Below are 12,831 nucleotides of genomic sequence, written 5' to 3' on the forward strand. Positions count from 1 at the left end.
AAGCAGACTCCTGTCAGCGCAGAGCCCAATAAAGGGCTTGAACCGATGAACCATGAGCTCATGACCTAAGGTAAAATCAAGAGTTGGACGCTTAACTGACTGAGCCAGCCAGAAGCCCCAACCCAAAACCAATTTTAAATAGTTCTGACAGTTCAGAGGAGCGCTCACAAGCTACTGTGATCAGATATGTGCATAAAGCTGAAGCTCTGGACAGAATAAGGCAATCTGGCTGATGAGACCCTGACAGAACTNTGAACACACAGATGCAAGCCTTGCACACAAGTCTGGAGTTTCCTGAACCCAGGTGAAGAATTCCTGCTTCACCCTATAGCTCTAGTTACATGGATTCATTTCTGACCTGTGTCTTTCAGGTTGCCGAATTCCAGGCTCAAAATCCTTCTTCCCAAGAGAAGGAGAACACTAACTGAGATACTCAAATAATATAATTAAATTTAAATTTCGACAACTCTCTTCGCACCGTAAGTCCTTTTGGGTAAGAAAACAAAATGCTGTGCCTTACGTACTTACTGGACTAGCTTCTAGGAAGGTGTGAAGGAACAATGGGATGTCGGGAAAGCTTTGTGCAAAGGGAAGAACTGGCAGGACTGGCGTAAGGAGAGCAACTTCCCCTTTGATTGAAGAGTTTCCCGAGAAAAACCTCAGTAATTTCAAGCTCAATTCAGAGACAATCAGTAGCTCTACCTACCATGAATACTGCAGGGAGATGTGCACTGGTTTCCTTCTCCACAGTCTCCCTTACCTTTGCTTCTAAGGCCTACATTTCCTAGGTCTTCACAAAGAGTGGAAGAGAGAGAACATTTCCTTGTCAGCGGATGTTGCCACCAACCAGGACATCCTAGACTTGTCTGAGTTGCCAGGTTTCCCTTTCGAGTCTTCACTGAAGATGTGACAGTGTTGATAATACAGAGCCTTCTCCTAGTGAAATTAGGTACTCTGGTGCACAGGTAACGTTTGTATGATATCTACTCTGGTAGGAACACGTCCAGAAAGAGAATGATCTAATGCTGAGAGGACTGACACATACCAGGAGTTCCCACATGCTAACCTGCTCAAGTCTAGAAAGTATTAAGGTGTGCGGAAGGTACTAGACTTAGCTTGATGAGGACTGGTCATGAAAGGTCTGACTACAGAAACAGATTCTGCAGGAAAGACCACAAAGTCTAGGTAGTAGAAGTGTACAGGAAAGGGTCCTGGGTCACAAGTAATAGTACATATACTTAATGACTGACAATGATGACAACAGCAATAATGAAAATAATAACAGCTAACATTTAGGCAGTGCTAAGGGCCAGACACTGTTCTAAAGCACTTTACATATTAACACATTTAATCCTTACAATAATTCACCAGAAAGGAGCTTGTTATTACTTCCATTTTACAGATGAGGAAACTGAGGCACAAAGAGGGTGAGGTAATTTTTCTGAAGTCATATCAATAGTCACTTACAGAATTGGGACTCAAATCTAGGCAGTTCGTCATCAGTCTGTATTCTTAACTCCTAAGGTTAAACTACCTCCCTACAAGTAAATGTTCTTGAACTTACTACATTATCTACCCACTCCTGTGTCTACAATTGGCAAAGATATGTATGCTTATCAAATCTTTAAAAAGTCTGAGGAAAAATAAAGGCCAATATATAAGCCTTCATAAAGTTCCTCCATTAAGTATTAAAGATCAAAGAATGACCTAGTATGGGAAAGACTGGCTCAAAGTGAGAAGAAACTAAATGAAATTTTAATAATTACTAGTGATACATTATTAGCATATGATTAAGGTTTTTGAAGAATAAATGACAAAACTATAATTTCAACTGAAAATATTAAAAAATATTGTCTTAATGTTTATTTTTTTGAGAGAGAGAGCAAGAGAGCACAAGCTGGGGGGTACAGGGGAGGGGAACAGAAAGGGGAGGAAGAGGGAAGGAAGGGGGATAGAGAGAGATTGAGGGAGAATCCCAATCCACACTATCAGCACAAAGCCTGATGCGGGGGGTTGAACCCATGAGCTGTGAGATCATGACCTGAACCGAAGTTGGACGCTTAACCAACTGAGCCACCCAGGTGCCCGTCATTTTGAAAACGATGAGGTTAAATTTGTTTGAAAACGTTTGATTCAAGGGAGAAGAAAAGGGCCCCCTTGGTCACTTTATAATAGAGTTACACAAATACAGTCAGTTCTTGGCACCATTCATAGGAGACAGTGGTTATACACTGTTAAACTAACATTTTTCATAACATCATCCTATTAAATATTTCATGTGATTAAGCAATTTTCAGGGAAAATAAGATCTTGAAGAAGATAAAAATGTGACAAAATGATTTTCAGAAACCTCACACAAAAAGCTTCTGGAAATCAGCAGCGGTCCATTCCATTAGCACCACTAGGATCAGAATGGGCTCTGGCTTCTGGGCGGCCCATGGGATAACCACTTTAATCAACCCAGAGCCCCCACATTCCAGATCGTGCCTGCTGTGTCATTAGGAAATCATGGGCTAGGTCAGCTTACTCGGCATCTATATTTTAACTTGCTATGGTATAGAAGCTTGGAGCTATAATACAGGACCCAATTTAGACCCTACATTCAGCTTAACATGATTTCACATCTAAACTGTTACATTTTCACATTTATCACCCAACTAGCTTACTCATCAATTCTAGATCCTTTCTTTGGGATCTCAGGTACTATTCAAAACCACACTCTCCCCACAATGCTCTTCTAAAGTTATCCTCGGAAAATCTTGAATTTCTCTGTCTTCTCCAGCTCTCCAGCCTATCCACAAGACTGCCAACACTCACCACTCCTTAAAGTCATTTACAAACTTTCCCACTAATTACACAGAAAGAAAATGCTGCATCTCACTGGAGCCAACTAGGGCCTGTCTTAATCACAGCAACTTAATCCTCAAATACAGAAGGAAAGAACTCGGTCACCTTGCCGGGGTCCATCTCTATTAATGGTTTCTGACAGGCTCGGGGTGAAGAGGCACAGAGCATGCTGAAAGGTGGGGGAGCTCTGCAGCAGGAGCGACTGGCAATACTCCATGACATTGGCACAGATCTACAATAGAAGAATAACAGTGACAAAAATATTAATTCCCCCAATGCCCAGTATCATGGAACTCCAGAGCTGAAGGAAAACAAAGTCACTGATCAATCTGTGAAATTACAACAAGGTTATAAATCAATCTGTAAAATCATTCACATCTGCTATTTTTCATCAGACTTCCAAAAACCAGACAAACGTTCAAGAACGGATACACAACGCCCACCCTCCTACCTGCTGCATGGCCAGTTCGAGCTCATCTTTCTTGCTCACTCTGTCTCCCTCCACATTATCATCTTGAAATTTAAACTGACGCAGTCTGTCAGAGCCCCCGAAGCGGCTTAGTAGTCCCAAGCACTGGCGCTAAGAAAGAGAAAAGATACTTTGTTCATATCTAATCGGGTATGTCTAAAATCAGCGACCCCTCTTTGAGGGATATAAAAAAAGAAGAACTCACTGGGGAATGGAATCACTCTTTAAAGCATCTGATTTCTTACTTCCAACTGAGGCACTAAAGTTAGCACTATTAAAATTCACCTTTTTGCAAATGTATTTGCTTGGCAGTCAACTCATTAAAAGAACACCATTTTTTTTAGCAGTTAATACCCATTACATTGTAAACATTAATCTAAGAATATTCTGTATCACACCAAATAACTGCTTGGTAGACACCAATTAAACACCAGTTGATAAACAATGAGAAGCAAAATGAAATGGCAAACAGAAGACAGTTTGTAACAAGCATGTCCGTGATAATTCTGTCTACGAACGCTCAGCTTTAAAGGCTATTTCTCCTATAGCTGCTTCTGGACTTCATAAAGGGGCTGGGAACACACAGATACCCTTGGCAGATAAAATGAAGATGTCATCTACTTGAAATGTTGCTACTTTTCATCCGACAATACAATTTTTCCTAAGGCTCTTAGGGGGAAGGGCAAACTTCTCAAAACTGGTAATACGCCTATCTGGTGGTTGAAATCAGCGATGTGGGTTCCCAAAGCAGGTACCTGACTTCTTGCTATGTGATCTACAACAAGTTACTTAACTTCCACAAGCCTCAATTGCTCACATTCTTAGGAAAATAGCAACTCCTACCTTACTTATTGTTAGGATTACCTGCGACATTGAATTGTATTTACAATGCTTAGTCTATAGTGCTCTGCACATAATAAATGGACATTAAAAACATATACTCTGAAAACTGGTATCCTACACACGCCTACACATATATACAGACATATATAAATATAAAATAGCTTACGTACACTGATGTTAGTTTACATAATAAGACCAGATAAAGCAAAATATATTGAAAAGATTGTAATATAAATTTATTGTGCCAAAATAGCTGTATCTATTTTTAAGAGATTACTTGCCGTTTGCTACCCTTACAGACAAAACAGATGCACTAAAACATTTCTTTCACCTTACGAAAGACCCATGAAAAATATCTTTTTCTCCCTACCAATGAAAAAAATTAGAAGACAAAAAAAAGCATTTGGGTTTTGCGGGTAAGAGTACAATCCTTTCAGGAGTGCTGTTTGATAATGACTCAACATGTACTGTGTAGGCACCCTTGGACTCAGCGATACCAGTTATGCTATCTAATCTCTAGTTCAAAAATTTGTACACAAAAATGCTGATAGCAGCAGTTTTCTTTTGGAAACCTGAAAAAGCAGTTCATGAAAAGAGGGCTGGTTAAGAAAATTAAGGTAGCAAAAACAATGAAACATAAATTCTCTATATAAATATAATTGTCCTGCACCCAATCAAAAATGAAGATGTTCGGAACAAAGCAGGCCAGGAGGCTCCCAGAAAGACTGTGATCAATATCTAGTTGATAAGCTATCTAATATGTTTGAGTATATTAAAAGGAGATCACATAACTGGAAGAGAGCTTGGAAATAAATACATAAAAACCAAGCAAAAAAACAAAAACAAAAACAAAAAACAATTATTCACTCTAGGGAAAACATGTTGCACCCAAAAGTAACCTATCACCCATTCTTACTCAAATATTACATTTACGTTGTAATAACAGCATAACACTAAAGCAGTGATCTAATCAAGTTCATGATTCTATTGAGCTTCTGGGCAGCGGTGGAGGGGTGTTGTGAGAAGTGTCCATACTGTATGGTGGAAGAAAAAAGAAAAAAGAGATCTAAGTTCTCACCCTCTTCAAGGGGAAACCAATAGATGATTCCTAAAATTAAAAAATAAGCATATTATTTAGAGATAAATTACTTAACGATTTAAAACTGTTGAGAAGGTTTGCCCAAATCCAGGAAGCAGACCAGGGAGGATGGGGAAGAGGACTGTTGTATTTTGCTCTAAGTCTTATAGTATTACTCTTTAAAGAAGAAAGTCACTTACCTGGAATCTTCCAATATGTCCCTGTAGCTCCATTAGAGATCCTTCATTTGCATCAATATCAAGTTCACTTAATATACCTAGCAAAATTTGGAATGCTTTTAAATACAGTTTTATAGTCAAGAAAATAAGAACATTTAAAAACCAGGAAGAGCAATTCTTATATTTTATATTCTTTATGTACAAGGAAAAACACAGACTTGCCATGAAGGAGTTTTGGGAAATACAACTTCACAAAGATTATAAGCATACCACTACATGTTCATTCATATGCAACCTAAATCCAGACTGAATTTGTGATTTCAAAAGGCACTTTCTAAAGTTTTGGGGATAAATCTACTTTTATTTATAACCATAAAAGTTAAAAATGTTCTAAACTCGACAGTAAGTTACTGTCTCCTGAAAGAGTTTAGGATATAAAACATGAATAATGAAATGTATTCCTTTTTTCTTTTAACTCTTCTAGGTACTGTATCGTTTGATTTTTTTTTCTTTTCCCCTTAGGCAAAGTAGAGTTTGCACATACACACAAAAGTTCCCATTCAACTTCTGTTTAGACTTATCACAGGACTCTGAAATCAAGCTGATCAACCTTATAGTACCAAGGACAAATGCCCTTTATTTGTATCGAGCTCTCCAAGTAAACACACAGGTCATTCACCCCACTGGTTTCTTTGTTTCATGGCCACAATCATGCTGATGATCCACTTGAACCTGTCCTAGCCCCTTAACTTTATGTTTTCACAATCTCTTTAATTCAGTCCTTACCTCCAAGCATGTAACCGAGAATCTTATCCTTTGCTCCTTATAATAACAAGACCTGCTCTTTCTAGATTTCTCAGCCCATGGACCTCACACAAACCTACAGAAAACACTCATATCATTTGGCACGTGCTGGCTTGCTACACCTCACCTGTGGCTCATTACTCCACCAGATCCCATCCCTTCCTTTCTCCACCTCCTCTGGGGGACTGCTCTGAGAATCCCTTTCTTTTCCAGCTTACGCAAATCTATGTGGCCACAGAGGATTTTCTCTCACTATTTGAAAATATAATCAGGCCTCCCTTGTCCTCCAAAAAAAAAAAAAAACAAAACCCAAAATAAGCAAAAACCTAGTTAATATCAAATTTTTGGAATATTTTCTCTGCTGCCTGTATTTTTAAACCTTTTTTTCCCATCCTACCCCTTAAAAGCTGGATCTTGTACCTAACAACGTCATGAAATTTGGGCCTTTTCCTCTCTGTTCTCAAACTTTCTGATTTCTGCAACATGTATTGCTATTCCCTGGTTCTTTTTTTCCACCTGCTGCCTCTATTTAAAAAGACTACCTGGGAGGCAGCTGGCTGGCTCAGTGGATGGAATATGCAACTCTTGATCTCAGGATTGTAAGTTCAAGCCCCACGTTGGGTAAAGAGATTACTTAAAAATAGATTCTTAAAAAAAAAAAAAAAAGACTACCAATTCTGTTTTTGTAAAACACTCTCAGTTTCTATAAGACACTTCAGCTCAGTGCCAAATGAGTACTCTGTGTACCATTTATATTGTTCTCAACTCCAAAACACTTTCCAGAATATTTTTGGGCCATAGATAAAAAATTAACTTTTTGGTCAATATTTGAAGAGGTATGACATATCTGGTATGAGACTGGGCAAAACATGGGGGATACAGTTATAAATGGGCTTATAATTTAATGTGAAAATTAAAAAATACATTAAAAGATATATAGTAAAATTATGGGAGAATACAAAATAGTATGTCATCAAAGGCTAAACTATGCAGAGTCGGGTTGATGGGAGTGAAAACTGTTAAAAGTTTGTTTCAAAAATTTGGGAGGGTTTTGTCATTATCTTCAAAAGTAAACTTTAAGTATATACATTTTCAGGCCAAACAGTGCCAGGAATTTATCAAGCCTACCAGCTCAGATCTACAAAAACGCCCATGAATACACACAGACACACATACACACACAATTATTAAATGCTACACTGTTAGAAATGTTTAGAAAGACGGGAAACAGTGAACATGTTACAGGTATCTGGCTAAAGAACAAAGGCCTGGTTAACTCTTGCAACTGGAAACCTATACAGCCAATTTCAAAGAGGGAGGCAGGAGCTCTATGTGGTGAGGGAAAAGATCTCCAAGACATACTGGAAAAAAGAAGCTACACAGCAGTGTGTATCGTCTGACTTCATTTGTATAGGGATCTGACTTCATTTGTATAGGGAGGGGGCAATTTTACACCATATGCACAGAAATTCCTAGAAAAATAAGCTAAATTGATACCTAATTCCTTTTAGAGAACAGGGACTGCTGGTCACTATTTTTACTGTTCTTTTGTTTGAATTTTTCACGAGCCTGTTAAAACAAGCTGTGCTGGGGCGCCTGGGGGGCTCAGTCGGTGGAGCATCCGGCTACTGACTTCGGCTCAGGTCTTGATCTCATGATCATGGGATCAAGCTCTACATTGGGCTCTGGGCTAACTGTAAGAAGCCTGTTCAGGATTCTCTCTCTCCCTCTCTCTCTACCCCTCTCTGTGCTTACTCTCTCCCTCTCTCTCTCTCAACAAACAAACTTACTTTAATAAGATAAAATAAAAAAGTGCTTTTCTGAATACAACCTTAATACGATGACAGGTTCAAATGATGCTATTAGCAAAATATAGAATTTTAGGTATTTAAAAAAATTACTGACAGGAGACTTCATGAAAAAACCAATTTGTCAGAGAAGATTTGATAAAAGGTAAATTCTCTTTATAGCTAACTCAGCACTTGTAGGTATTATCTATAGGACTTTGGACAAGTAACTTCTCTGTGCCTCAGTTTTCTCATCTGTAAAATGTGGAAAAGAGTTCTACCTCATAAGACCCTTGTGAGGATTAAATAATTAATATGCTAAGTGTTTAATAAAATAGTACTTGGCACATTGTGCTCAATAAATGTGAGCTCTTGTCATTAGTATTACAAGTTCTGAGGGAAAGAATCATAATCAGCCATGCCATCATTCACGGAAAGAGGCAACCATTAGATGTTGACAAACTGTAGAGCATTCAGGGACTATATAACATACTTTTTTGGGGGGAGAGGACCTCAGTACGAATTAAAAATACCAAGAGACAAATCTCTCTCTTAGAGAGAGCTAAGACCAGTGAAGCCATGGGGGAAAAAAAGTACTGGTGTGTTTCAGTGAATGCATGTAAAGAGACAAGTAAAACTGAATAGCTAGAGGTTTCATGGGTACAAAACTGAATGTAAATAGAAACTGACAAAGGAAAAATAATATATGCAAAGATAATCTGAAGGTGGAAAAAGAAGTATAAAAGAACTCATGATTTCAATCTTCCACATCAGGAGTTAATGGATTCTGTCTAAAATACACAGGTACTAAAGAAATTAAAAGGGGAAAAAAACCCCAAATATCTTAATAATGTTTCATAATCTTTTTTTTCCTTCTTAATCACAGTGATCATTTAAGAACTAACAACTCTTGTAATCTTGTAGTGAAAAAATATTTGTCTGGAATTCAGCAAGGTCTTCAGTTTTTCTTTCAATTAATTTCTTTTTGAGAGAGAGAGAAAGTTAGAGAGAGAAAGAAAGAGAAAGCAGGAGAGAGAGAATCTCAAGCAGACTACATGTTGCTGACACAGGGCCTGAATCAGGGCTCAATCTCATGAACCTCGAGATCACGACCTGAGTCAAGATCAAGAGTCAAATGCTTAATCAACTGAGCCACCCAGGCGCCCCTCTTCAATTAATTTTTTAATCTATTAAACTCATATAAAATTAAATCATTTTCTAACATTGCACGTGAAAAATAATGTCCTTCTCTGTCTCATGTACATACATATAAAATAATGTCTGAAAGGCTTGCTTCAGCAGCACATATACTAAAAAAACACTTGGTAATTTCTAGGTAGTCAGTTTTTGGGTAGTCATTATTTTCTTGAACTCTGAACTTTCTGTATGACATTATCGTTCTCAAAAAATATAAACTTACTAATTAAAAAAAAAAAGCAGTTAGGCACCTGGGTGGCTCAGTCTCTGACTTTGGCTCAGGTCATGATCTCTTGGTTTGTGAGTTAGAGCCCCACGTTGGGCTCTGTGCTGACAGCTCGGAGCCTGGAGCCTGCTTTGGATTCTGTGTCTCCCCCTCCCTCTGGCCCTCCCTTGCTCGTGCTCTGTCTCTCTGTCTTTCAATAATAAATAAAAAGGTTAAAAAAAAAAAAGCAGTTGACTATTAGCACTAATTTCAAATAAGTCCTATGGATTGCAAAGCCATAAAAACCTCATTCTATTAAGTATATGTCAGTCCGTAAAGAATTTCAAAGTCCATCCAACATAATCGACTCACCAGGAAGTGCTGCTTTGCTTATAATTCCCGTGAGCAGAGCCAGTTCCTGCAAAGACCCAGCGCTCACATCCTGACAGCGCAGGATCGCTTGGATGGTATCGGAATGCGAAATGAGAAACTGCAACACCTGAGCCGAGGAAAAGGGAGAGAAACGGAAAAGAGGTCAAGAGTAGAAAACTGTATTATACATTTATAATTCATCTTTTTTAATAATGCTGAAGCACGAAATTCAATGTAATGAATCAAAATGAACATAATACAAGCAATCAAAGCATTTATACGGTTTATTTCTTCAAAGAAGCAAATATTTATCTAAAATTCATAAGAAAGATAATTTCAGAGCTTAGAGGCTAGAGTTGAAAAGTATAATATAACTTGCAACTACTGTATGAAAACTGTTACTTGACTCTTATTTTCTTTTATTTTTGTCCAAATGGAACTAGAACAGGAGTTTAAAATAAGTGGTTATAAAAATGACTTACTGAATTTAACTTGCTCTATAAAAATCTGACTAGCCTGACATGGGGATAATCACATAAAACTTTTGTTAAATTCTCCTTCTGATACAGTAAATACAAATGAGATAAAAATCCTGGCCTCTGCCTTTCCACCTTGGCATTTTCTAGTATGCTGTCATGGAGGACTCTATTTGCAGGTGATGCCTCCTTAGCTAGATTATACATGCCCAGAAGGCTGAGCCAAACATCTGAATCACTCAGGAATGGTGCCCTTTTTTATTTTGTTATTTCAGATTCCTGGCCTTAGCCCATAATTGCTGGATGTGGTACTCCATAATCTATATTTTTAAAACAGGCTCCTTGGGGGGCTCTGCTATAGCCAGTAAAGAGTGGCATTAGAGAATCCTATATCATCACAATGTCCCACTTGTAATAAAAAAAATCTTAATCTCAATAAAAGAGAAGACAAGGGAACTCTTTGAGTTTTCAGAACTGACTCAAAGGCCGCATATGAAAGAGGTAAGATGTACCAATGCAGTATAAAACAAGATGTTGAGGTGCCTGGGTGGCTCTGTCGGTTGAGCATCGCATCTGATTTGATGTGAGCTCAGGTCATGATCCCAGGGTTGTGGGATCAAGGCCCACGTGAGGCTCCGTGCTGAGCATGGAGCCTGCTTAGGATTAGGATTCTGTCTCTCAACCCCTCTGCCCCTCCCTGACTTGTCTTTCTCTCTCTCTCTCTCTCTCTCTCTCAAAAAAAGAAAAAAAAATAGGTGCCTGGATGGCTCAGTCAGTTAAGCGCCCAACTTCAGCTCAGGGTCATGATCTCAAGGTTCATGGGTTCAAGCCCCGCATCAGGCTCTGCACTGACAACATGGAGCCTCCTTGGGATTTTCTCTCTCTCTCTCTCTCTCTCTCTCCTCTCTGCCTCTCCCCAACTCACGTGTATGCACGAGCATGCATGCACACACGCCCACACACTCACTCTCTCTCTCAAAAAACTTTTAAAAAAGTTCAAAAATAAATAAAAAAACAAACAAAACAAAACAAGGTGCCATGTTAGAAGCAGCAGCAATCTATCCTGGTAACATAAACCTGGAGACTGAGGAAAGGGAAAGCACATAACATTCCATAAAGTATTAGGACACAGTTTCTGAGTGTGTTGCAATAATAGAGGAAAACAATAAAGATTGCAGAGTCATTAAGTCTAATCAGTGAATGGCTAGATTATATATTGTATTATAGTTGAAAGAAACAAAGATTTTTTTGAAGGTTTCACTGAAAAGAGATAAATATAAAACTAATTTCTGGTGCTCAATGAAAAAAATTTTTGTTAGAGAATTCCCTTATTTCAATTACTTCGTTCTCTAAATATCACAATTAAATGTGTCATTGTCACCTATCTTTCATACTTTCTGCAAGGCCTAACACAGCGTACGGCCTCTCGATAAATCCCCAATTAAACTACACTTCAGAAGCCAGCTTATTTCTATAACAATAACCGCTTCCTTTTACAGAAGAACACGTTCAGAGCTCTTGCTTTCCATCTCACTATTCCGTTCTTTGCTGTGGCGTTTCATTCACATAAGAGTATATATAAGAACGGGTCAATGACGTTCAGGCGAAGCACAAGGAGGCTGGCTGTCCACGCCTGGGGCTGCCACAGTCTATGGGAAGTTGATGGGCGCTGTCTATGCCCAGGGTGTCTGCGTCTGTAAAATGCAGACCCTGCCCCGGCCGACCCCTCGGCCAACGCCCCCCCTTACCTGCCCTGCCGCCTGCAAGTGCTGGGCCGTGCTGGACGTGAGGATGACCTGGCACAAGCGGAGAGCCGGGAGCAGAATCTGCCGGTAGCGGTCCACGGGGGCGGGGATGAAAACCGGCGGGTCTCTCATGCCAAACACGCTACATTCATTTCCACCCAACAAGGAGACAGCGACAGTGCAAGAGTTAAGGGAGGCTAACGGTTCCTGAGCATCTCCATGGCAAACAATCACAGGGGCCTGATTAAGATGTGAAACTACTAATGAGAATTCTACATCCCATATAAACAGTGAAAATGGAGTTTATGAGAAAACTTAATAAGGAAAATCTGCATAATTTGAAGATAATGCTTGGAATTTATCCTAAACATATTTATTCTACTCAGAATGCTCCCTTGGGCCATAGAAACTATGACAGATAAAAACAAAAGCTCTTTTCCCCCCAAGTTTCCCTCTCTCGTAGCCACAGCCAAAAATGAGTCTACATTGCCCATTAGACTTAAAAATAAATAAATAAAAAAGTTAAAAAAGTTAAAATGAAGCTGTAAAATCACTTAATTAAAAAAAATTTTTTTTAATATTTATTATTTTGAGAGAGAGACAGACAGAGCCTGAGTAGGGGGAAGGAGCAGAAAGAAAGAGAGAGGGAGACACAGAATCAGAGGCAGGCTCCAGGCTCCGAGCTGTCAGTCCAGACCTCGATGAGGGGCTCCAAGTCACGAACCATGAGTTCATAACCTGAACTAAAGTCAGATGCTGGACTGAGCCACCCAGGTGCCCCTAAAATCACTTAACTCTTATGTATTAATAAACTATTATTTATGTAAAT

At 38.9% G+C, this 12,831-nt stretch overlaps 1 protein-coding gene across 2 annotated transcripts in view; it reads right to left on the minus strand.

Moving 5' to 3' along the window:
• Window positions 1–12,831, minus strand: part of NUP205 (nucleoporin 205) — an 84,974-nt gene that overhangs the window by 5,833 nt on the left and 66,310 nt on the right. For both annotated transcript variants that reach the window (XM_077770672.1, XM_077770671.1), the window contains 5 exons: window positions 12,006–12,144; window positions 9,782–9,908; window positions 5,438–5,514; window positions 3,299–3,427; window positions 2,953–3,079 (listed from right to left, as the gene is read on the minus strand). In XM_077770672.1, the coding sequence (XP_077626798.1) occupies window positions 2,953–3,079; window positions 3,299–3,427; window positions 5,438–5,514; window positions 9,782–9,908; window positions 12,006–12,144 (599 nt within the window). The remainder of the gene's footprint in view (window positions 1–2,952; window positions 3,080–3,298; window positions 3,428–5,437; window positions 5,515–9,781; window positions 9,909–12,005; window positions 12,145–12,831) is intronic.

Source organism: Crocuta crocuta, unplaced genomic scaffold (assembly GCF_008692635.1).
Source record: "Crocuta crocuta isolate KB4526 unplaced genomic scaffold, BGI_CrCroc_1.0 scaffold266, whole genome shotgun sequence".
NCBI classification, from domain to species: domain Eukaryota; kingdom Metazoa; phylum Chordata; class Mammalia; order Carnivora; family Hyaenidae; genus Crocuta; species Crocuta crocuta.